Source organism: Drosophila arizonae, chromosome 2, assembly GCF_054131065.1.
Source record: "Drosophila arizonae isolate 15081-1271.41 chromosome 2, UAZ_ARI_1.0, whole genome shotgun sequence".
In the NCBI taxonomy this organism is placed as follows: domain Eukaryota; kingdom Metazoa; phylum Arthropoda; class Insecta; order Diptera; family Drosophilidae; genus Drosophila; species Drosophila arizonae.
In genome coordinates, this window is record NC_142922.1 from 14,473,890 (window position 1) to 14,501,187 (window position 27,298).

The 27,298-nt window shown below is 37.5% G+C and overlaps 1 protein-coding gene and 1 long non-coding RNA gene across 12 annotated transcripts in view; one reads left to right on the forward strand and one right to left on the reverse strand.

Annotated features, from left to right (window-relative positions):
- Positions 1–22: 22 nt before the first annotated feature.
- Positions 23–12,470, forward strand: LOC149270355 (uncharacterized). Its single transcript, XR_016269165.1, has 3 exons — positions 23–162; positions 837–1,061; positions 12,243–12,470. It is a non-coding gene; the product is annotated as an uncharacterized LOC149270355 (long non-coding RNA).
- The window catches only part of srp (serpent), a 23,423-nt gene continuing 2,136 nt past the window's right edge, over positions 6,012–27,298 (reverse strand). Inside the window, exons 1-8 of one of the 11 annotated variants that reach the window (XM_089464149.1) lie at positions 12,722–15,845; positions 11,681–11,920; positions 11,144–11,576; positions 10,842–11,067; positions 9,041–9,237; positions 8,227–8,391; positions 7,994–8,153; positions 6,012–7,851 (exon numbers count right to left, since the gene is read on the reverse strand). In XM_089464149.1, the coding sequence (XP_089320275.1) occupies positions 6,626–7,851; positions 7,994–8,153; positions 8,227–8,391; positions 9,041–9,237; positions 10,842–11,067; positions 11,144–11,576; positions 11,681–11,730 (2,457 nt within the window). In that variant the 5' untranslated portion in view covers positions 11,731–11,920; positions 12,722–15,845 and the 3' untranslated portion in view covers positions 6,012–6,625. Of the gene's footprint in view, positions 7,852–7,993; positions 8,154–8,226; positions 8,392–9,040; positions 9,238–9,665; positions 9,839–10,841; positions 11,068–11,143; positions 11,577–11,680; positions 12,249–12,315; positions 12,457–12,633; positions 15,846–16,976; positions 19,227–27,298 lie in introns of those variants that run through there. The other 10 variants (XM_089464125.1, XM_089464153.1, XM_089464141.1 and 7 more) reach the window with 10 other exon arrangements.

Sequence of the window (27,298 nt, forward strand, 5' to 3'; positions counted from 1 at the left end):
GAGCTTCACTTGCACTTGATACTGTGTGTTAGACCAAACCACTTCAGTATTCGATAATGGGCGTAAAATTGAAAGCGCCTATCGCTCTGCAGTACCAATAAATTTCTTTAAAAAAACCGTAAGCGTCGCATCGAGCCCGTGTCACTTTTCCGCGTAACCAGAGTAAGTGTTTTACGGGTCTGTTAACTTTGCTCGTTACCCCCAATGGCATATTGTGCACAACTGATTGTTCCTATCAACAAAGTGATTTTTCCTATCGTCGTCGCATATAATACACCTCCATATATAAAAGAATATATATATATATATAAACATATCGAATATCTGAGAATAGATAGTGGCCTTAGATAAGTTAACGTATCTTAACAGAGATTTCGAGCCACACTCGCAACAGGCCCCCTAATATGTAAGGGAGAGAGAGAAGCCCATGCAGAAACAGCTGCTCCTTAACCTACTCCAATGGGAGTCAGTCCGTGCGATATCTGGCTGGGCTGTGTCAACATCTAGGGCTTACCTGGTGGCCACCAGGTGTGAGCTGTAATCGCAGTTCATTTGCTTAACCGATAATGCGTGCGCCTCGTGACGTTGCCAATTTCTTGCTTCGGTGACCTAGCTAGATAAAAGTATCTAATCTTGGCTTTTCAGCAATATATACATATATTTATATATTATATACATATAAATACAATCACATTCACATAATATGCCTCTGTATTTATAAGATAATGAAGATTTGCTATCAATTTGTCGCTGCAGTTGTTGTTGCAGCTGTTGCTGCTGGTAGTAGGATATCGGTATCAGTATAATTTTTTTTTTTTTTTTGGGGTATCTGTTAGGTTTCCCCATCGCCTGGCCGTTGATTGCTTTGGGCTTGGACTGGCTGTGCTTCTGGTTCTGGTTGGGCTTCGGTCTCTGGCGCTGGTCTCTGTCGCCTGTTGCTCTGTATCAGTATATCAGTGTTTGAACTGATAATGTCCCAAGATAATAAGCGATAATAATTTGAATTTTTCAGTAATTCCTTAAGTTTGGACGCCCAACGGCATGGAATCTAATCACAGTTGGTGAGTGTAACTGGGATTTTCAACATGGAAACATTGTTATTTTCAAACCGCGCTCGCTCAATATTAAAATAGAAATCAAAAACAAGATCTACCCATATATATACCTATATATCCTATCTAATATATGTGACATCTCTTGCATTCAATGTGAATGCAATTAAAAGCCCGATAAAAGTGATTTACATTAAAATAATTTATTATTATTTACATAAATTCAGTAAAGTGCATGGATAAATCTCTGTATATAAATTTAAGAGTGAAGTTTCGGAATATCGTAAATACACTTAAAAAATAATTTAATTTTCATTATAATGCATCTAACTGAAGCTTTTAATGATCAAAGTTAAATCCGTATTTAATATTAATTTGTTATGTATAATTTCCAATTTGCATTATAAGGTTCAAATTCCCGAGAGACAATTAAAATAAATATATATATACAAATATTTATATATATATAGTACATATATATACATGAAAGATCGTATTCGAGTAGCACTGAATGCAAAAGTAGCCGTTGAAATAAATAAACAATTTTTGGCATGCCGATAAGATAAAAATACGCATTAAATCAAACAATTTCCTAGAATGATATAAATTTAGAGCCTTTAAGCAAAAGTCAAAAATGCGGAATAGCTCTTAAAAGGTTTATGTAATATATAACAGAGGTTCTTTACAAGGATATTTTAGCTAACAGTTTTATAATTTTCTTGAAATTAAGATAAGTGTAAAATTAAACTTCCGATTTATATGATTTATTTTAACAAATTCAATGGCGCTTTCTAAACTAGTCGTTAACTAGTTAGTTAGTCTAAAAAATAAACCAATTATTTATGAGAAATTCAAAGTTTGCATTTTTAATTGTATACTTAGAATATGTTTTATTTTTCATTAATGTTATTATTTATTGCTATGGCATTCAGTATTCATTTCTGAGTATATTTCCTATGAATCTGCTAACTGTATAACGCTTCACAGCTCTGATCAAGATTTCAATACCTAATTTCTTAAACACATAAATTTATATAAATAATTTATATACATAAGAATATCAAAATGTTAGGGCACCAGAGAACTTCCATAAATGGCTGCAGCTAAAGGAGTTAAAAATAAAACAACATGACACCTAGCGCCGTAATTGCTGTAAGTGAAGTATTTAAGGCGAGCAATATGTTGTTCATGTCGCCAGTCTCTCAGCAAAGTTAAAATTCTGCCAAGACTTTGACTGGATGTCGACGCTGATGACAGTTCAATGTGTCTACATACATATTTCATTTCATTTCAGTCGATGAGTTCGTTCGCCTGCCCCTTGCCTCATGCCGGCTGTGTCTGTTGGCATGTCAACTCGTCGTACTGTCATTGCGTCGACAGTCTCGTTCGCTGTTACGGCTGCTTCTACTTTATTTCATTATCTTAAGCACACAATTTGAAGTACAAACGTCAGTTGGCGATAAGGCCGAGAAAGACATCAGACAGGCAACAACAATCAGAGCAATGAAATGTTGCTCTAAATGCAAACTGTTTGCATTTCCATTCAAAGACCCGGAATTGTTTTTCCACCTAGACTCAACTGAAACGCAGGCAGCCAAATGTGGTGCATTTTCTACCAGGAATCCCGAACGAAGTAAAACAAACAGTTGTCAACATTGAATTAGGCACACCGCAGGCATGGAAAGTAAGCTTGGCTTTTCTGTATTTGTCTGATACTTTTTATGTACCTGCGCTTTTTATGTGGCAGGCGTTCTCCATGCCCGTTTCTTGTACTTTCTGCATATGGTAAATAACATTATCAAATCATATTATCTTATTTATAAGCATTATCGTTGCCGCGCAGATACAGATTGCCTATCTATGGCAATGGGCATGTAAAAAATAATATCTTACCGTGCGGTTATTTCGTTGCTCGCACAGTAAGTTTTGCACTTTCCATTTAAACGCGCGGCGTCGTGTCCCTCCGACCAGCTAGCTCTCTGGCGTCACTTAACCCACATAATAATTATTATTTTATAATTATTATTATAACGTGTGAGTGTGTGTGCGTGTGTCTGTGTCTATGCCCATGCCTGTGTGTGACAACATCATAAAGTGACACCATAGTCGCAAATCTGAAGGAAAATGCGCCGTCTAATAAAAACGCAAAAACAGTAACAAAAAAAATAAAGCATAAACAGTGCCATAAAAACTTGAATGTCGTAAATTACGAACTTTGTGTGTTTCGGTACATAAACTATTTGCGGTGTCTGTACATACCTAAACGAGTGCGCAAATATCAACTTGCTGCGCTGACAGCAAAAATGTTCAAACTTAATGAAAAATAGCTATTGTTGCTGTAAGACAGAACATTCTGAAAAAAAAACATTCACAGCATTTTAATTAAAAAAATGCCAAAGCAATTATTTCTAAATAGTTGCCAAACTCTAACAGAAATTATTCATCTCTAAATATAAATGGACTGTTTCTGTGAAAAATGCTAAAGGAAAAAGAAATTAACCTTAAATAGTCTAAACACACAATCTTATAATGAAATACAGTCGAGTCTCGATAATTCGTACCCCGCTTAATCGAAAATCGCGATAAATCGAAAAATTCTATCCCGTTGAAAGAAATTCGTTCTCAATAATTCTCGATAGTCTGAATTTCTGTGTAAATCAAAAAAAGCTGATACTTTTGCCATTTCAAATTATCAGGATTTTACTATATTTATTTAGTGCCTGAACTTTTTCATTTTTGATGAATTTAACAAGTTGTTGTGAGGCGGAAATATTTCATAAACTAAAATCTTTATACTAACGTTATGTGCCAGTGGAAATTATCCAAGAAGGATTTGTTATCTGTATTAAAAAAAAAAAAAAAAAGAATTGTATTGCTATAAGCTTTATAGGTTCTGTGTGAACCACCCTTGTTCCATTTTATGAAGCAGTTAAATAAAAGGCCGCAATTGTCAGCATTACGCTGCATTACACATACACACAAGCACACACTCAAGCACACACATACACACATAATCAATTTATCATGCTTGCATTATGTACAACGGCCGTTGCTATGTTATTTCTGCTTTTCGTTTTGCGCGTGCGGCAACAACTGCGACGCCATTTTGAAATCAAGATGGCGACAACGATAAAGCTTTGCAGCACTTGGCGCGCGCTGGCGTTGTTGTTGCTGCCGCTTTTTTATTGCTTTATTACGCGTATTCCCCTGCTGCTCAAGTGTGGCCACATGTATTGAAGTGGAACTCGCATTGAAGAGATCTAACAGCCCAACTAACTGATCCCAAAGCTAAATAGTTACTAAACCCCCTTCACACAGATAGAGGCAGCATTAACAATCGGTTTGCAATAACATCGCACGGCAAGCTGAAATGAAAGCATTAAAACTATATCTTATCGTGCGTATGTATATACACATATGATATCATGTAAGACGATTTCTTGCATTCCATATACACACATATGTATTTGGCATTATCATCCCATTATCTGAGCAAAAGCATTGATAGCAACCATGACCCAGCCCCAGTTTTTAGTTAAAGTTGTTGGCTAAAACGATTTAAGTTTATTTCAATGGGAAACATAAAAATAATAACTGCAATAGTCTCAAATGAGTTAATATGTTTTCGACCGCGCCCAGGCAATATGCTCATCAAACGTCCTATGTTAATGTTGACTCTAACCCCATAATAATTTATAAATTAAACTTATTAACGCTCTAACGCCAGATGACGCCTTATCAGCTATCAATCAAACTCTGTACCGCCTGCCTGCAAGGCTCCCATTCCCAAATTCACTCTCACGGCCCACACTTGATTGTTGGTGGCTTCAAAGGTTTTCCCCCAATGCGCGACTTTAGTACAGTCACGTAGTCAGCATTCTCTCTCGCTCTCGCTCTCTAGCTTGCTTTTTGGAACGCGTGACTCCAATAAAAAATAAATGAACAAAACGTACTCAAAGTATAATCACAAAAATAGAGCAAAAATCAAATATAAACAGAGAGCAAGAGCGACAGAGACGGAAAGCGAAGCAAAGCGCTAGAGAAGGAGAGCAGCGGCAGCTAACGAGAATGCCAATGCTTATCTTATCAGAAAAAAATTGTCGCTTTCGTAAATGGTGGCATATAAAACAAATATTATATGTCCCCGTCCCCTTATATATATACTGCAACTGGATAAAATAATATATTTGATATGAACAATTCATTGCCAGTTCAACTTATGGCTTTATATATTTTTTATAAAATAGACTATAGGCCTGTCAACGTTTGATAACAAAAATATAATACTAGAGAGACGTTTATATTAAAAATGTTAGCAGAAATAACAAAACAAAACAAAAATTATTTTTGTATGCTTTTTCTCAATTATAAATAATGTTTATAAAATATCCTTTTTCTACTACAAAAAATAAAATGGTTTTCAAATAATTAAGTTTTTGCATTGGTTGCACTTTTTCTTACGTATATTTCGCAATAGAATTTCAGGAATGATTAAAGAAATATATAATATATGCATCAAATAAATGAGTTGATTTCAACAGTTTTAATAAATCATACCTAATATGTTAAGTTTGAAAATTGAAATATTCTGAATTAAGGATGTCAGTCTTCTTATTAGATCTGGTGAAAATCCAATTGGCAAGGCGACTTACAACATATGTCAACGATTTTTACAGCCCAAAAGTATGCAACATATTTTATTAGGCATTTTCTGGTGTAATAACAGAAACCATCTAGTGCGTTGTTTACACTCTGTTAGCTCTTTATTGCGCTCTTTATGAGCATGGTGGCTGGTCGATAACACACTTTTCGATAAGTTGGTTTTCAAATATAAATTTCAAATAAATATCTAGAATCTTTAGTCTGCGATTGTTTGAAAAATATTTACAGTATAAGTTGAGTTTATTACCCTTTACGAATAAAAATTATATTTTCATTTGCTTTAAAATGGAAAAAATATTTTATGTTTACTTGTCGTTTATTTATTCAAAAATAATAATATTAATATTGCAAAAAGAAGTAAAAAGTTAAACGAAACTAAAACTTAATTTGGCATATATCGTATGTGTAAAACGTATAAATTATTAACTAAAATTGCATGAGATTATCATTTATATTTTTGATATATTTTCATTATTGCTGATGCATAAAATTAACTTAAAAATTATGTGGAATTTGATGATAAGAAATCTCAAGAGTTATTCATATTCATAATAAAGAATAGTATTGGGGGTATATAATAACAAAAATCCAACAACATATCAGTTTTATGCTGCTGGCGACATTCGCTAAAAAAAAAATTAAACTAAATTTTACAATAACAGAACTCGAGTAGTTTGAGAGCATTTCCATAGCTTAGGGAAATGTCGCATCGATTTGCTTAAATTATATACAAAACTTGTGTGTGTGTGTTCTGTGTCAGTGTTGTGCTGTTTGTTGCAAATTCTTAGAGAACTTTTGGTATACGCAATTCGAATGCCTAGGCTAAAAATGGATTTCAGTTTCTTTGGGAGCTGTGAGATGTGTGTATAACAAGAATATCTTTGGTCAGGTCTAATCAGAATCGGCTAGCATTATTCCATCTTAACAATTGTCTCGCGCTCACCGCCATATTTACGACCAAATTCATGGAGTTGCTGTTGTGCGGCTGCGTGCAGTGCATAGCTGGCAATCTGATGCTCGTGCTGGCTAAGTGCAACATGTTGCTGCTGTGCGTGCTGCTGTTGCTGCTGCTGTTGTTGTTGCTGCTGCTGTTGCTGCTGCTGGCGGTGATATGCGGCCAATTCATAATGCTCATCGATGGACGTTGAGCGGCTGAGCAACATATCATCGTGTTGCTGATGTTGCTGCTGCTGTTGATGTTGCTGCTGATGCTGCTGTTGCTGTTGTTGGTGGTGATCCAACTGCTCCAGTTTTATGATAGTCGGTTGCTCCTCCTCGGCTAGGTGACTTATGTAGTAGGGCGACGATGTACGACCACTCAGTGCCGACTTACACAAGGGCATCTCCGTCTGACCAAGCGCCTGCTGTTGATAGGGATTTTGGAGGTTGATAATGTTGCTGCTGCTGTTGCTCAGCGAGGATAGTGCGTTCGATGCCGTGGTCTGTGTTGTTGTTGTTGTGGCAGCTAATTGCTTGCTGCTGGTGGTGGTGTTGGTGGTGCTGTTGGTGACCGCCTCCGATTTGATCGCTGTGCTGATTGCCGCCGCCGCCGCCGCTGCTGCTGCAGCTGCTGCTGCCGCCGTAATGGAGTTCGGCATCAGGTGCATAAGTTGCTGATGTGCCAACAATTGATGATCGCTGCTGCTGTTGCTCAATTGTTGAGCTTGCAGATATTTCTGAATAATTTGTTTGTTATTTTCATTGCTGCTATTAATGCTGTTATTGTTATTATTAAATAATGAGTTGTTGTTATTGTTGTGACTGTTGCTGTTGTTGTTGCTGCTGCTGTTGCTGCTATTATGAAGCTGCGTGGGCGATGGCGTGGAGTAAATGGACTGAGACATGGCTGATGTGGGCGTGCTAGGTGAATGCTGCATGCTGCATGATTGCTGCTGCTGCTGCTGCATATTAATGGGCGACATTTGATAGGATGATGTGGGCGACATGTCCAGGCCAGAGCATAGCTGTTGCTGCTGCTGTTGTTGTTGATGTTGGGATGCAGCATTAGGTGATAATGAGGAGGATGCCATGCTTTGCGGCGAGCTGGCCGCAGATGAATGTAGCTCAGTGTTTAGTTGTTGCTGCTGTTGTAGCTGTTGCTGCGGTGCGTATGACATATATGCGATTGGTTTCATTTCTAATGAGTTCGCCGAGAAAGGAGGGAGAGAGAGAGAAAGCAAACATCACAAATTAGGCATGCGTGTAACACACAGTGAGAGAGAGATAGAGCGAGAGAGCGCGCGTGCGAGAGAAAATGCATATTGAAGATCTCAACCCACCTCCATCAGTGACATCCATTTGCTGCTGCCCATGCGCCTCCAGTTGCATGCTCGCGTTGTGGCAGGCATTGGAATTGCTGGCCACTAATCCAGCTGCCTGCGAGGCTCTCATCTTCTTTGACTTTTCGCTTTTGGTACCCTTCGGCTTGCGCTTGCGTTTCTATTGATGGGGCGAAGTGAGACAAGAGTTTAGTTTCCGGCTTTTCTGTCGAGGACCAACTACAACAACTCACCTGTATGGTGTCCTTCTTCATCGTTAGTGGACGGACCACGCTGTGCAACTTGAAGTAAAGGCCGCACGCATTACAGACGGGCTCGCCCCCAGGATTACGACGCCATAGCGAAGTGTAGCTCGTCTGGCAGTTGGAGCAGGACATGCCAGCTCGTCGGGAGGCGCTCTGTGAAAGTTTTTAGAAAAATATCAGCCGGTTAGTGATTGTGTGTGTGCCAGTGTGTGTCAGTGTGTGTGTGTGTGTGTTTAATGAGTTATTGGGGGCGTGGAACTTTTATTGCTTTTGATGTGGAACAATATTTTTTGTTTTAATAAAAGGGTTTTTTTTTTCTCAACCAACTAAGTAAACCAAACGATACAAAATAAAAAAAAATTAAACAGTAAAAAAAAATTGGTAATTTTTAATATAAGCTACGTTATACGTTTGTAAGTGTAAGTAATCCAAGCATTATAAAAAGTTAGCAGAGACTAGGACTAGCAATGAATCAATATCTGGGTAATTTTTTTAAATTTATTATTAAAAAAAAATACACACATTTTTTTTTATTTATCCAGATGTGTTTAATATTCTATCTATATTCAGCATGCTACAAACTTTTGGTTAATAATTACTGTTAGTCTTGGCAAGACAGGAAACTATTTTACTTTCTGTGGATTGTCAATTATTTGATTCGAAATATTTGCTATTTGACATGTTAGTTGCAAGTTTTAGTTGATTGGCTTGGCTTGGTTTGGTTTGGTTTGTTTTGGTCTGGTTTGGTTTGGTTGGTTTGATTTGGTTGGGTTTGACTATTCATAATTAATGGACGACCTACCAAGCGTCTCGAATTAGCGCGACTAACTTGCTCGTCGAGCGCCGTTGAAGTCACTGAGGACGTCGTCGCCGACGTTGAGCCTGCGCTAGCGCCGACGCCAGCAGCGCTGTTGGCATTTGTTGAGCTTTTACTGCGGCTACCGGCGGTCACATTAAATGGGAAGGTCTTATAGAAATCCCCGCCTGATTCAGCGGCCACTGTAATAAGGCAATTAGAATTTGTTTGTAATGAAGAAAAGCGTTTGTTGTTGTAAGTTTTAGTTTTTTTTTTTTTTTTATATTTGTTGATTGTTTTTTTTTTTTTTTTTTGTTTTTTTCAGTCGTACAAAACTAATTTGCGCTTGACTAATATAATAAATTCAATTAATTTTCTCTTTATGCATTTCTTAGTTCCATTTCTTTAATTTATGCTTTCGGATTTTGTTCAATGATAGAAGCGAGAACTGCAGTCTGGCTGGCGGATTTCTATAAGTTCTTAGAGCCCATTATTTAAGAGCTCTCGTTGCTATTAAAAATTTTGTTCCACACAAAAGCAAAAAATCAGTTTGTTGTTTGAGTTAGTAATACTTGTAATTGATTTTGTTGTTGTTGTAGTAGTTGTAGTTATAGCTGTTGTTGACATTTACCAATCTTCTAGGCTGTTTAATTAACGGCCGATTCATGCCGTTCATTTTATGATACAGGCCGCACGCATTGCATAAATAGTGTCCCGTGTTATCGCGGCGCCACAATGGGGTCGAAATCGCACCACAATTCACACATTCTCGCCCCTCAGTGAAAAAATCGGCATCGAGCAATGCTTTGGAAATTTAAGTATAGAAAAATCGAAAATTTGTATTGAAAGTTTTTTTTTGTATTTCATTTCATGTTGTTGTTTTTGTTGTAGTTGTAAATATGTGTGGGTGTGTGAGAAACGCTTTGAATTGCATTTTATTGTTTTTATAAAAAAAATTAGTATTTACTATTATATTTGATTTATACTGTTGTTGTTTATTTTTGTGTTGTATTTCATTTTTTGTTGTTCAAGAGTTGATAAAAATTAATTGAATTTATTATACGTTATACTTAGCAATAGAAATGTATATGATAAAAATAATACTTAAATAAAGTGTATTAAAATTGATAAACTAAAGAAATGCCTGTTTTTTTTCTTACCACAATACTAAAAACTGTTACCGATCTATTGATATATGTAAATTGATCTATTGATATGATTTTTGACATATATATGTACGCTATCCCTAAATAATAAATACAACATTTTTTATTAATGCGCCTATTTATTATATTTTCTTATCTCTTTATTGAAGGTTAAAAAATACTGCTGTTCATAAAAGAAGACTTGAATAATCAAAAATATGTTAATATTCTATGCTCATTTTACAATATTTTTAACCTCATTCATTTGTTTTCTGCTTTTCTCTATATATATAAATATATTTGAAAATTAAATCGATGTAGTTTTTATAACTGCAAATAATGAAAAAAAAAATAATAATAATAATAATAATAATAATATGCCTACTGACTGAAAGAGAGTTGAGTCCTCCGGCTGTCTAACTATTCAAAGCACAAACGATGAACAGTTGGCAACAAATTTCTTTGCCCAAAATGAATTTACACAGGCTACGCAAATAACAGACCTATATATATACAAGTACATATATATTTATATGTATGTGAGCAACTGTTTGCGTGTGAAATTCTACCTAAGGCCAGACGGCTGACAAATATGTGGCATATTAGGATTCCTTGGCATACAGATGTCTATGTCTATAGCTATATGTGGAGGTCTGACTTACTTGCTGTTAGCGATGCCGAGGCGGACAGATGAGTGGCATTGGCTAGGAAGCGCGCAGGATCAACAGTGCTGGCAGCACCATCGACAGCGGCTGCTGCTGCCGCCGCGGCAGAAACGGCGCGTCCGTTGCGTATCACATTGGTCACCGCTGCACCACCCAGCTGGCCCTGGCCGGCGGTTGTGGGCGCGTAGCTAATTGGTTCGTAATGACCACTCCAGGCATCGCCCTGCACCAGAGAAAGAAAGCAAAGTAGTGAGTATTAAACAAATGTTGGAGCCGACATCTCCAGCCTTGCCACTTACGTGTGTGCGATAATTGCCTAGCGATGCGTATCCAGCCCGTTCGGCCCCACTGCCAGAGCCATTGGCCACGCCGTTGCCATAGCCCGCACCACCGCTTGCCGGCGCAATGCGCTGAAAGGCGGGCAAGGTGCCTCCACCGCCGTTGCCATTGCCGCTGTGGCTACTCTTGGGCGAGCCGTAGCCGTCGTCCAGCAGCGTGGAGTTGCCAGTGTGGTGCAGACCCACTGGACCAGGACTGTTGCTCGATGAGTTGTGATGTTGATGATGTTGTTGTTGTTGGTGCTGTTGCTGTTGTTGCTGCTGCTGCTGTTGTTGATGTTGGTGATGTTGTTGTTGCAGCTGGGCGTGTGTGTGGGTGGGCGAGGCAATAGTTTGCATGCCGTACTGCATGCCATTGGCGGCCGAGGCGAGTAAAGGACTTGCATAGACAGAGCTGTAAAGAGAAATATATATATATATTCATATAATAAATAAATAAATAATAAATAAAAATACAAAATAATGCTTATTATAATTAATAAATATTTTGTATTTTACCTATAGCAGTAGTTCTTTAAATACATATTATTGTAGTTGGAGAAAAACATTTTGCGGCTGACTAAACTAATTTTCGTTTTTCGATTTTTAATAAAAATGTTTCGTACAGCGCGATTAAAAACGCACTGTTTGCATTTGTGCGCGTTTTACGGGCGATTTTAACAGCTGATGATCTGTATGTTACTGTTATAGCTACGTTTATTGCTGGGCGTTGATGTTGCTAGTACTGTTAAGACGCGGCTTGTGTAAAATGAAACTGTTAATAACATTCCATTGCATTGTTTAAATAACAGAGTACTGTTGTTGTCGTTGCTGTTGCTAGACCACCGGAGTTAACTTTTTGCATGTTTATAAGGAGAAGTGTGTGTGTGTGTGTGTGGGTGGACCCATAAAAGTTTTAATTAAAAATAAAAGAGTTTCGGCTTTTGTTTATGCAACTCAAATTCCCTGCGACACTCTGTTTCAACGGTAGCCTGTGCAAATATTTTCGCTGCACTTGGCCTCTTGTGTCGTCTCTTCTTAATTTTTTTGTTTTTCGTTTTTTTTTTGTTTTTTTATTTAGGGTTTGTTGTGGCATAAACAAAGCTGCGTGGCAGGCAAAACTGCGAACGGGACAAATGCGTTTCGGGACTGACTTGCAAGTCTCTGTGTCAGATCGGAAGTTCTTGTGGCAGAAGCGTGGCAGCAACACAAAATAGCCGAAGTTAAAAAATCGTAAACGAGAAGGCAATCCTTTACACACACACACACACACACACAAGCAATAAAAAAAAAGTAAATATTATGTTTGGTAATTTTTTGTTTTCAAACATAAAAAATAAATGAAAATCAATCAATAATATTGTCTATTGTCTTTTACGGCCCTTTGTTTGAACTGAGAAATCAAATACTATTATTATTATTATTTCGATTTGTATCAACAGGAAAACTTTTTAAGACACATAAGCACACACATATATAAAATATTTAATACATATTTTTCTTTTAATTTTTTAATTTTTTTTATTTTTGAAATGTTTGCAACGCCAAAATACACTCAACTGGTCAGACGAAACAACAACCGAAACGGGGCACGCGCGTTTGCATAATGAATTGAGTCGGGTTTAGTTTTATGCCAGTTGCAGTTGACGCTTTTTTCCGCTCTGCCAGCGTCGCTGCCAAGTACTATTATTATTGTTGTTGTTCTTGTTGCTGCTTAAGCCAACAAGTAGTCAGTGCAAAATATCTAAACAAAATACGCTTTCAGTTGGTAACATATGCCGCCGACTTATATTATATAGATTCATTTTATACACAATATGGAATGTGTAACATTACAATTTACAATTACAATTTTGTGCTGTAAATAAAATATCATAAGGATGAACATGCTAAGTATTCAAAAAGGCTCTTATGTTAGCCTATTTAAGATCTTAGAATCGCTAGTAAAAAAAGTAAGTGATAATAGTGGCTTGGAGTGATTCAATTAGAGCCAAAGCTGCGACTATATTCCATTAGTATTCATATCATATTGTAATATTATACATATTCATAATAATATTGATAAAGCTCAATCATTTATTAAAGTTGAACTCATGTATTTATCATGTAACCATGATATAAGCATATAATTATATTTAGCCCATGTTGTATTATTTAATGGTATAGAATCTTGGCAATTCTTGCAATATTAAGTGCATGCTATAATTTTAAATCCAAGCCAGTTTGGCTTAAAGCCATTTGCAGCTAGATACTCACGCGCACTGATAGCGACAACAATAACAAATATTATAATATAATATAAAAAAGCATGACAAATCTTTAAATATAACAATTACAATTGCCCATATAATGAATATACTTCATCATATATATATGTATATATATATGTAAGCATATATAAGAAGCTTGAGATGTCGCACGCTGTTTGGAAACGTTCTCTGTACATAGGAAGTGCCAAGACAATAAAAATGCACGATATTATTTTATCAGTGCTCAGTTAAGTGTTGCTGTATATATCTATACATATATTATATATATGTGTGTGTATATATGTTCTTGTGGTGGCTGTTTGTTGCAGGTGAGTATTTAGCGCAGACTTCTTGTTTTCCATGTGGAATATGTGAGCTAGCCACCGTATCTCGTATCTTCTTCTGGTTTCTGCCGCAACAAACTGACCAAAAGTCACATACGCGCGCTCGTCACCCAGCTCCACTCCGTCCGGTCTTTCCCGCCAGCCCCAAACGCTAAGAATTAAGAGATTGAGAGCCCAAGCAAAATATATTTGGAGATTTAGCACCTTAATACAGAACCTAATAAAATTGGCTAATGTGGGGTGCATGCAGATTATGTATATAAAGAGAGAAAGAAAGAGAGAAAGCAGGAGTGATATAATAGAACTACACAATACGACAAGCAGCTATATAAACAGCATTTTAGGCTTTGAAAATTGATTGCTGATATGCAAGCTTCTCTCTAATTTTTAGTAAATAATACAAATATGAAATAAAATATAACGACTGAACTATTTCTGATACTATTTAAAAGAAATACTACAATCCTGTAGAAGACTTCAACTTCAATGAAATTTGTTTGGGTTCTCTCTTTGTTTGTGTTAGGCTGCCTTAAACAAAATTCTACTTAAGCTCCCTTATTAGTGCTCTAAATAAATATAGTTCTTGACAAAGCTTTTAAGTCTAAACAGGGCTTCAGTCTAGAAACTAGAAATAGCCAATTTTGTTGTAAATAGAGCCTCCACTTAGAGCATAAACCTGGCTTTATTGACAATTTGTGTACAATTTGACATGTATACGGGCACTAAGTAGAAGGTACCTTACATAGAGTAATATAGTATACATATATACAATATTATATGTATACAGTATTGCCATGTACAATTTGTTATGGCTAGTTTCGTGTAATTGTGTGTATGCAAAACACGTTTTCCAATTAAAACTTTGCAAAGAGAAATGCTAAAGTGCAAAAATATTGAGAAACACAAAACAAAGTTAATCGGGCGAGCGCATTGTGCGGGTCTAGGGAGTTTCTTTTTAAGCTCCGCCGAATATTAGAGGCTCGTCGCCAGGGTTGCTGCCGTAGCGGAGTGAGGCACACTATGCTGACTCAGTGGCTGCCGCGTCTACGACTACCCTACGAAGTCGAGCCAAATGTGTTTTGGTGTGTTTTGAAGCTGTGTCATTTACAGTTTTCTATGTCAGAAGGCGGCTTTGAATTACGCCGTCCAAGTCCAAGTCGCAAGTCTCAGAGCCACATAGAGGTGCTACACATTGGGTATCCTCCTCTGTCACTCTCTCTGTCTCTCTCTCATTGTAAGTCACACACACAGGCACACGTAAGCAGTTTGCAACCGAATATGCAGAGCAAGTTGAAAATGAAAAATGCGCTTTCATTGCACATTTGTTGCATTTGTGGAGTGCAGGTTTTTAGTCAAACGCTTGTTTGATGTTGCCACCTAATGCGGGTCATGCCCCCTTTGGCATATGCCACACTCGGTAAGTGTGTGGCACGTGCGCACACGTGTTGCACCCAACCAGCATGACTGTAAGCTCTTCTTTTTATTTTTTTATTTGTGGGCCACATTCTGTGGGCCTCAGTTAGTCAACCTAGGCAAAAGTCCAACATGTGTGTGACACCCCCAAATTCATGATTCAATCGATAGAGACAGATGGATGACGCGTAAGGGAGACAAAGATGAGTATATGTGTGTGTGTGTGTGTGCAACTCGGGGGCAGGCTCATGAGTCAGCAATACGGCTCAAACGCGGCCCCAACGTCCGTAATAACCGCAATTAACACACTGCATGATATTTTTGGATTTGTTTATGAAATCGGAGCGAACGTTTACAATATTTTGCTTGCCTTTGGATTTTGTTGTTTCGCTTCTTTTTTTTTTTTTTTATTTGAAGGAAGCTCTGAATGGCTGAAAGGCGCGTCTCTGAAAATCCACAATGTGAAATTGTAAACGGATATGTATAAAAATACGTGCAAATAAAAAGTTTTGTTTTGAGTTAGTTTATTTTGATCGAGCTGAAGGTACTTTAGAGAGACAAATCTCTAAAGCACTCTACTTGGCATTGAAATTAATCAATTTTGCATTCCACAAGAAGGTAGATTATAGTAATATGTTTGAGTAACTTAGAATAAACTCAAACCAACTAAAACCCAAGATTAAATAAATTCTTTATATTATTCAATATTTTAAAAATAAACAAATAATAATATTTATAAAATAAATGGGCTTTCAACTTTGATTTAAAATTTTAATAAGAGCCTTATCAAAACGCATCAAAATAATAATAGTCTATAATAAGCGTCAGCTGATTCTTTAAAAGTCGACCTTTGGGTGTGAATAATCTTGGCAATGAAGGAACAATTTTATGTTTTGCTTTAGCCTAAAGCAAATAAACAAAATATTTTCTGATCTCAAATATTTTTACGGCTATATTAATACATATACCATATGATATATACAATTTTATACTTTAACCTGCCCTAACTAACTGTTTATATCTATGTATGTAGATGTAAATATGTCTGTGCTTCGGTTCGGTTCAAGAGTTCTGCGTAGCAATGCGAAAATGTGCATGACAAAAAATCGAAAAACAACTGTAGAAAAACAAATGTAGAAAAACATTCCAAAGTCAGTTAAAGCAGGCGACTGGGTGTGAGACGCCCCACAGTAAGATGCAACACGGAACAGATTTTTCGCCGGCCCAACGGAATGCACATTTCTTGATACATACTATACATACTATACATTTATATATATATATAATAAATATATGTTATATATTAAGTTATATACATAGAGTGCAAACCACCTGAGAATGCCATAAGCGAATGTATTAGAAGTCGTCTCTAGCTATAGCTATATACCATTTATTGATATATATGTAAATCTAAACATACATATATTGGTAGAAGTGGAAGGGGACCTAGCGTAAAGTCTATGGGCAGGCAGGCAAACAACAAGTGCAACAATTGTGACATTTGTGCCGTTGTTATTATTACCTATGACGAGTATAAAGAAACGTAACACAAAATCAAAGTCAGAATAGTAAAAAAAAGTTGGAAAAAAATAAACAACATGAATCAGAAACCGATGACAACAACAACAATAATAACAACAATTGTTGATCATGACTTTTGGCTGTGCGAGTCGTCGATGCGGCGCTGCGTTTTTCGTCGAAAGGCACGTGCGAGGCGGCAACGAATAATGAGCTCACTTTGGGGCAGTAAGAGTGAGAGAGAGAGAGAGGGAGACACAGGGAGTTGGGGGGATATTGATTGGGACTCACCTGCTTTGCAGTACCGGGCTGAGCTGTGTGGTAAAGTAGTTGCCGTGCTCCGGCGAGAGGCTGCCGTAGCTGTCGCGATGCAGTCCGCTGCTGGGCTGCGCGCTCGTTAGTTGTGTGAAGCTTTGCAGCGTTGCCACATCGCTGGCATGTGTGGCGAGCGTGTGGGAGGGCGACGGCGAATCGCCACCCACCGAACTGGCTGAATTGTTGTGATGATGATGCTGATGATGCTGCTGCTGGTGCAGATGTTGCTGGTGCTGATGCAGATGTTGCTGTTGCATCAACTGATCGTGTGTCATAGAGTAAAGAGTTGGATTAGCCTCCTTGAGCACGTGCATATCGGAAACAGCGGTGAGCATGTGATAGCTGGAGCTGTGATTATCATCGAAGCACTCGTCCTTCAGCGTATCCTGTATAACTTCATCAATATTTGGCGTCGTGTGCGTTGTGTGCGCGATTACCGAATTGGCGGTTGCTGCTGCCACTGCGGCAACGTGTTGCTGGAGCTGATGTTGCTCGTGGGTGGTAGGACTGCCAACGCCACCGCCACCACCACCGCCACCGCCTCCTCCATAAACACTGTAAAGCGCAAAATTGTTGCGCATTATGGAATCCGTGTTGTTGCTGCTGTTGCTAATGTGATGTTGCTGCTGCTGCAGCTGCTGCTCGTACAAATGGGTATGATGATAGGGTAAATGCGCCAGCAGTTGCTGCGAGGCAGCCAATGCATAAAAGTCGCTCTTATCCTGCTGTGTTGCTGCTGCGGCCGCCGCTGCTGCTGCTGCTGTTGCACTATTGCTAGTTAAATCGTACGCACAATTATTGTACGCTAACCAATTGGCGTGTTGCTGATGTTGCTCCTGTTGCTGCTGGTGGTGTTGGTGTTGGGTTAGCAGTTGTTGTTGCAGAAACTGTTGCTGCTCGTAGATTTGCTGTTGCTCTGCTTGTTGTTGTTGCTGTTGCTGATGCTGTTGCTGCTGTTGCTGTTGCTGCTGATGAGCATAGTTGGCTATGATCACCGAGTTGTTTAGGCCGCGATAATGTAGCGGCAATTCGGCAGTTGCTGCTGTTGTCAATGTTGCTGTTGCAGTTTGTTCTTGCTCATTTGATTCACTTTTGATTTTGTTGTCAACACTTTCACTTGCGTCGCTTTGCTGATTACTATTTATCACTGCTACCGGCAAAATTTCAGCGTTTGTTGTTGCTGAGTTTTCATCACTTATCTCACTTTTGCACTTATCAACAATTTTGTAATATTTATCGCTTGTTGTTACTGTTATTGCTGCTGCTGCTGGTGTGTCTAGCTTCGTTTCGCTTTCGGCTTTAGGATCGTCTTTATCTTGATTACAATTAGCAGTTTCGCCTGCAACAACTTTAGTATTTGTGACGTCACAACTGCTGGCCTGCTGATGTTGCTGTTGTTGTTGTCTTACGCTGTTCCCATCATAAACTAAAATATTTGCGATTGTTGTTGTTACGGCTGCTGTAGCTGTTGCTGTTGTTGCGGTAGTAACTGTTTGCTTCGCTGTTTCGCTGGCAACTGATGTGTGAGCCTTCGACTCAAATGTCGACGATAAATTCGCTGTGGCAAGCGGCGACAACGGCGACGTCGACGTCGCTGCCTGCTGCTGTTGTTGTTGTTGTTGACGCTGCTGCTGCTGCTTGTGCGCGTCGCCGCTGTCGCCGTTCTCCTGCGCCGATATTGTCGTCTCTTTCGTAGCGACCGCCTGTTGCGCTTGGCCGTATGCTATGGCTGTAGTTGTGGTCGTGGCTGTGGCTGTGGCTGTGCCTTTGCCTGCTTCAGTATTTGATCCTGTTGCTTGGTCCCCCCCTGCGCCCTTTTGCACAGATTGTTTCTTGGCATTTGCCAGCGCTTTGGTGATCTTCATTTTGGCAGCACTCGCCAACAAATTGCTGGGCCCTCTGGGCAGCGCACTGTTCTTGTCCTTCTCCTTGGACTTGCTAGTCTTTGTCATGATAGCAAACGTCCACAGTACACACAGGAGAGTGTAAGCAGCGTAAGCTAAGCTAAGCCCCTTTCAGCTTGTAGACACTTTGCCAGGCAGGCGTACTCGCCAAGAAGTTTTCAATGATCCGCGCTGATAAACGTACGTGTCCGAGTCCGGCGCGTTTTTCATACAAACTGAGCTCGACACACGCTTAATTTCGAAACGAACAAAAATCATACAAAAAGTGTTTTTAAAACGACACTACACAAATTCAAATACATAAATACATTCAAATATATAAATATATACATATATAAATACGTATATATATATATACATTCATATAAAGTATGTAGATGGAATAAGCACAAAAGCAAATCCCAAACTCTCTTGCCTTTGGGGTGCTCTCCTCACACTTGTTTTTGCCTCCATTCATACAATTACATTTTGTGCTTTGCACTTTGCCTTTGCTCTACATGCCGTTATATTATAATCATAATCATTATGCATGTTTCTGTTTCTGTGCACAGCCTCTAATGCCCGCGCGCGACAGCAATAACAACAGCAGCAGTAGCGTCCACACCAGCAATTACGAAGTACACTGGCGCTCACTTTGACACTCTCACTCGCTCGCTCTCTCCAACTCTCTCGCGCTCTTTGGAGCTCACTTCAGTGCTCTAAGTTTTTGTTGGCGCGCTCTTCGAAGTTCGAACATCGTTCTTGTTGTTGGCTCGGCTGCAATTGCCTGCTGACAACCGACCTTATCGCACATTCGTCCATACCGTAGGCTGCTTTGTCATTTGTTTCAGCTGTCTTTCTCTCTCTCTCTCTTTCTCGCTCACCCAGCAGCAGTTTTAAGCAACGCCTCTTAACGCAACACAACGCACGAGGGAGGCAGACCAAGCCGGGCCTGCTGCTAAGGCAAATTTGTTATTGTGCTGTTTAAGTGTAGTTATTTTGTTGTTGTTGCTTTTAATGTCGTTGTTGTGGTTGGCTGTTGCTAGCGTACATACATATGTATATAAATACATATGAACATGAATATGTACTTATATATATGTACATATGTGCATATGCATATAGAATAATGTATACATGGACATATTCAGTGCATTTGTACCATTTGTATTGTATAAGTTAAACATTTAAAACAAAACAAATTTCTTAAAAAGATTTGGAAGAGATTTATGGTCTCATGGTCTCACTAGCGTATTTACTTAAGTATAAAATTGTTAATATAAGCTTTTCTTGATTAATAAACTCGTTCACCTCATTTTATTGTAAAAAAAATTAACAGTCAAACAACAAAAAATCAACAGTTAAAATAAGTTTTTATATTTAAAATATAGGAAAGAGTTTTTTATACATCCATAATCCTAATAATTCCAATTGAACTGTCTAACAACTGCGCATTATACACACAAATTCCAGATAGATGAATACAAAGAATTTTTTTTACACATATTACATTAAATAACTATTTATGCTACATTTTGTTTTAAATACAACACCACTACCACTAACTGATATATCGCTTGGCATAATAACTTGGCAGATAGCAATAATGACGGTCAAGGCCTACCAGAGAGAAGATGAGCCACATGACCAGACTCCCTTAACCCCAATATAATATAAAATATATTATAAAATAAAATTACCTAACAAGGGTAATAAATTATAAATATGAGTAGAGCCCAAAATCGAATACTTAGACAAATTTAAAATCTTTAGCATATTGTCATTAATTTCGATCTGGATAATATCCACGAAACGTTTCATGGCGACTTCCTCAAATTGTGCGTAAAATTGTAATTTGTATAACAAGGGCGAGAATTCAAAATCTAAATTTTGTAAAAATTTAAACAACATGCGTATATAGAGTATTTTCCATACCCAAGCAGGACAGAAACATAAAATCGAGTAACGTACGAGACGCGTGTTGAATTTCATAGGATATGCCACAAGAGGGGCTGGAGCCGACGCGAAAGGCGCCGTGAGAAAATTAAGAAAACATTGAAAGAAAAGTGAAAACTATAAGAAAGCCTATGTTGCACTTGTGCCGCTCTCTTTTGCCAATTCCCTAGACGACGCGCCAAAATATTGTCGAAAAGTCATAAAACTTACTATGGATGACGACAATGCGTCTATGTACTTGAGCCCAGTTCTAATGGCTGATTAAAATATTGTTATATTTGAACCAGGACGGGCAGGAGAGTCGTAAAAGATCTCCGAATTTTTAATGACATTTTTATCGTTATTTGAATAGGCGGCACCAACGATCTGTTTGGACATTTCGACAACATTTTTACGAGGCTCAACTAAAAAGTAGGCAACTTCTCAAGTGGGTCGTCGGCTGTCTCTGATTTCAGTTAACCTCTGTGGCAATTTTAAAATCATACTTATACATGAATAAAAATGAAAAAAGTGAAATATTTTAGACTGATAACAGATGAGACTGATCGCTAGGCTCCCACTAGGGTCTGAAACACATGCCACAGGCCGACGTACGATTCTTGTTTACACTCAGTTCTCTGAACGCTACCAATTACAATAAGTACATATATACTCTTTATATATACATAAATATTAAAATGTATACGTAAACATAATTCATGTCCATTATTTAAATATATGCATATATGTACATACATATGTATATGTACTTATTTTTTTCGTTCTGCCTCATTAACAAATTTTCAATTTTTTATAAGTCACATTTGCGCGGACTTTTTTCATTTTCAATATTCAGCTCGCTGTGTTGCATGTGTATGTGATTTATATGGAACTTTAACCTTAACCTTGCATAGACGTCACATTTCTTAACACGCGTTTCAAGCATGTCCAGGCTCAAATTTAATTTAACTGGAACAGTCTAAAATTGTTCTTCTGAAATTCTTTTTTTTAATTATATTAAGCATTAAGTATTATGAAGCTATATTGACTAATTACATTAAAAATACACTTAAAATCATTGAGTTTCATTAAGTAAATGTTAAAGATCCAGATATATTAATATATGTACATATATTAAACAAGTATTTTTTAATTTACTGATCTTCAACTCTGTCTGTTTCAGTGGATCTATAATACATAAGTTTTACCCACATGTTGCACTGGAAGTTCTCACATTTGGCGACAAGAACTTTTGACCCCCTTTAGTGTATGCCCAACTGGCAAACGTCATGCTTTGTTTCTTCTGATAACGTGTGTAAGCCTTAAAACTAAATGCATTGGGTACAAATGCTAATAACGGTAAATGACCTTAAAACAAGTAAGAAAGCTCCAGTCGAGACTGCTCGACTAGGAGATACCCTGAACCCTCCAAGCTGATATTCTAATCATTCTGCACTTCTTTTATGCACACATACATACACATGCATCCACACGCACGCATAAGCCTGCGCTCTGCTAACTGCGCAGTAAGCAGCGACTGCGCTTGGGCTGCGCTGCAGTGTGAGCAATACTTTGAGAATTTATTTGTTGAATAATTTCTTTTGTAGACATAAGATCTTAATGAAACTTTCAGAGTGTAATCATATGATGAATATGGGTGTACATTCCAAAGCACAAGTCTCTAGTTATTGAAATGCGTTTTTTACAAATTGGGGGAGAAGGGGGCGTGGTATCCAAAATCTGTAAATAACAAAATCTTTGTATCGATTAACTTTATATACAACGCAAATTTGAGGACTCCAGGTCTAAAAGTGTTCAAATTAGGCTAAAAAAACAAAATCAATTTTTCGATTATTCTCGATAAAAAAGTTATCGGATGAATTATCGAAAAAATAAAGCAAACTCGTACTGCGTATGGTACACACGAGCATGCCAAATTTCAGCTCTCTAGCTCTTATAACTTCTGAGATCGACGCACTCATACGGACGGACGGACGGACGGACGGACGGACGGACGGACGGACAGACGGACAGGGCTATATCGACTCAGCTCGTCGCGCTGATCAAGAATATATATACTTTGTGGGGTCTGCCACGCCTCCTTCTGCCCGTTACATACTTTTTCACAAAACCATTATACCCTGATTTCCCATTTTCAATGGGTTCAGGGTATAAAAAACTAGCTAGTATATGTGAATTATAACCACAACAGCGCAAGCAAGCAAGTCAGGGTTAAAGATATATACTACTATAAGTATATATACATATATCTATAATTTCCTTAAAACTATGTAAATTGTGACTGGTTCAAGAGTAGGTGCGTGTCAACAAACAAATCTGTGATCAGAGTGGTTTCCAAGTTTCCATAAATCATCAATGAGCCATGGAAAATGTCAGGCAGCACAAGTGCGAGATGCTAATGATGTGATTTATTACAGATCTGCGAGCTGTATCCCAAAAGGATAATACTGGTTGCCCTCTACGTGTGTGTGTGTATGTGTGTGTGTTTTAGGTGCTGCGTTTCACACTTGAATTGCAACTGGTAATGGGCCGCATCGTGGAGCAGTCCATCTTTAAAATATCAGATACCCCAAATATACTGGAAAAACAATAAAATAGTTTAACAAACTTAATGGAATGATACGAGTATCAAATACCCTTCCAAAGCAACAACTTATATACAAATTAAACAGTTTCCGTAAAACTAAAATTTTCATACAGATTTTTTCTTAATTGGTGTATTTACAATATATAAGCCTAACAAATAGTAAAACTCATTTTTACTTCTAGATATTTGAAGCTCTATTTGTCCAATATGTAGAAAATTATATATGTGAGAATAATTTTTTTTAAACAATAAAGAGTTCTTATGAATGATGAACAAATAATATATTAATATATAATATAGAATTTTGATTACCAAATTTCGGCGTATGCTCAGAATATAAGAGAAGAATATCTTTTGCGGTTTCAATTATAGAGAATCCCATTAATGAAAATATATTTTTCCAAGCGTTACTTATTTTATGAAAAAAGTGTAATACCTTCTGCAAGGGTATATTAACTTGGAAATACAAATATAATGAGTTTTTTATAACCACAGTATATAAAACCTCTATAAGGTTCAAATTAACCGAGCAATATACATTTTTGTTGTTCGTATGTGTTTGTGTATCCCACGAGACTCTGTAAATATTCTGAAAAAGAATATCCACATATATGTATATTTATGTATGTGTGGCGCACACTTAAGCCCTTGGCTTAACATTATTTTGACATATTTATGGTGCCCAAAAATGGGTTTGCCTGGAGCACTAACAAGTGCCAACTAGACAGACTCAGCCAGCAACAACAAGGAAAGTATCTCACATATCATCGTCGCTGATGTATTTATGCATTTTTAATATTCCGAGCATAGGCAGTATTCTCGCACTCTCCCCATAAATATTATCCTGGCGTGGCCTGGAAATCGAATATCCCATTTCGCACTTGAGCCGTGGCAACTGCTTAGATCCGCGGCCATTATCAGCATCGTTATCTGGTAGGAATATAATGGCCATTAACTCTATTGGTATACGCCCTTTGATAATATCAATCAAAGCGTTCTCAGTCAAGTGGCCTGCGGTGTAGCTGCTGTGACTGCACAATTGATCTTTTATCTGGTCCACTTTACGACCCGCAAGAATTGTCCTTAACACGCTTTTTAATTGTAGCGCTTCTTTGCGGCTTGCCTCTAGTTCAGATAAGAATACCCCTTGAAGAGCTGAAGATATCTGAATGATGTTTGTGTTGTTCTCTTCACGCTATAATAATATGAACATAAATTAATACTAATATATAATATAACATTCTTCTAATTCTATTTCCCCATTTAATATAACATATTATTTCTTTAAGGATGTTTATATACTATTTCCATCTCTGGTTCCCATATGGTTGCCAAGCATTTGAATAAATATTGTGAGCCAACTAAGAAAGCAAATTTTTATAAATTATCCCATCTATTTGGCTAATTTATAAGACAAACAACGAAATCCAGGTCTCTGCGCTGATCATTAATAAATACAAATAAACACTCTGAGACTTTATGCAATATTACTTAGTTTGACAGTCAACACACATATTTGATGCACATTTCGCCTCTGAGGAGTTTTTCCCACAGTCTAAGTAAACAGCACTTGAACCTATTTAAATAGACGTCATATTAAAAACTGTCGAAAAGCCACGATCAAACCGACTGATCAGCACTAATCGAGCGGCCATTGTCATGGGTCAAGGTAGGCCCAGGTAGACAAGCCGTGTCTCAGGTAGACAACTGGCAATTTGTCGGACGATAAACAAATGAAAATGGAAACACGCGCCGACAGGATCAAAATTGATCGTGACAAGAAAAGGACGACATTGCCAAGATCGTCGTCCAATTGTTGTTTGTTATGCGTGTGCTATGGATGGTCAACAGATCTAGGTACCTAATACATCATATAGAAGGATTCTCTGCGCTTCTGCCAGCCAAAGCAAATAAACAAAATGGTCATAAATTTTCTCTGGCTCACAGCGTCAAGCACAACAATTGCTGTTCCTACGTTCGGTTATATAATTTTGAAAACATATTTTCTTACTTTGTCCCTGTCCATGTCCCTGGCGCTGTCTAATTAGGGCGTCTACTCAACCATGTTTTTTGTTTATCGAATGTTTGTTTAATGCTCTTTTAACTGTCGTCCAGTAAATAAAGAATTAATTTAATAGCGAATCTAGCATTTAGATCATCGAAAAAAAGATTTATAGAAATTTAATTTATATAAATTGAATGTAAGTCCATTTTTTTTGTAGGATGTAAACTCTACTGAAAATGTAACGATCTATTTTGGGTCTTCAATTATTTCGATTTTATTGGATAAAAAAATGAATAAAACTATTTCAAAAAAAACTAAACCGTATTATGATAATATGATATGCTGAGTATGCTATAAACAAATAAATACAGGAAATATTTTTTGTTGCTAATTTCTTAAAAATTCACAATAATTAGGAAGGCCTCTTCCTTGGCCACGTGCCATACAGTCATGCGCGTAGCCCGACTTTTCGAATTTCCACATTAAAAACCAATTAGTAAAGTGTAAGGAAACTGAAATAAAAAGTTCATTCATCGGCTGGCAGGAAATTCCCAAGTGAAATTTATGAATGAAAACCAGAAAATTGGTCCTGAAACTCGGCTCAAGCTCATTAATTTTTATGCGACTACCATTTGGCAGTGAAAGTAAGTTAGGTTGGGTAATTAAACTCGGTACACAATGCAGATTGTCTGGACGTTCGCTGGGTCTGTGTTTGGGCTTGGGACTGGGACTGGGACTGGGACTGAGACTGGGTGTTCGTCAACGTCTTGGTCATATCCTGTTAAACACATTACGAACAGGTAGAGTCCAACAGGTACTTCAGTCCAGAGCAGAGACACGCGCTGTTGCCTCCAAATAGAGCAGCAATTGTTGGCTGTAGGTGCGGTTCCAAAGGTAGGGCCAATGGGTCTATCTCTCTGGCTGGCCATGGATCCTAGATATTGGATGGAATTGTGGATTGAGTGCTCTATGTGAGTGCTTGTGGCAATCACATAGCAAGCAAATACTCGCAAGCAGAAATGTATCTTTGTATCTTGTCTGTGTGCTGTTGTTTGTTTGCTTGTTGTTTGTCTTTCGGAATTTCACAAAATTCCTTTTATATGCTACAATTTTTATGTTTAATCTAAGTGTGTACACGAACATGTGTCTTCGTTCCTCTTTCCGTGATTCGGTTTCGGTTTGGGCTTACTTATTTACTTATTTCTTTTACATATTCATTTTGTTATTGTTGTTTTTTTTTGCGGTATTTGTTGTCGCGGTTTTCTCCATTGTTCTTAAACAAACGCATTTTATGCGGCTCTTGTGTTTGCAATGCATTTTACAAGAATATGTCATCAAGCAACTGCACGTGTTGCTCTTTGCACAGAGTTCAAGTGACTCTGGTCTGTCCTGCAGGAATTTTGTTGTTGTTCTATGCACTCTTTTGTATAGCTATATTGTGCTGTAAATTAACTATTTAACAATAATTTTAAGTATCTGCCTAGCTATATTTCCTATATAAAAATTTATTTATTTGTTCAAATAAATATTCAGCTCTATAGAAAATCTGTTGATAAATTTGTTTTTGTTATATATAAAATTATTGATATAAAGTTTTTCATCTCGATTTGACTTCTTATAATAGCTTAGCTGAGGTTAAGTACAGAAACATAGACGAATAAGAATAGAAGTGTATTATTTGATTATTATCGAATATATCACCAGGATCCCATAACAATTCATTTCACTTTAATGTACTTATTTTTTATTTTATTTTTTAGTAAGAATCAACATTTTTAATCTACGTTTGTTAAAATAAACGTAAGATAATTAAGATATAATAATTCAATTGAAATGGGACAAGAATACGTTTGATCGTTGAATTGAG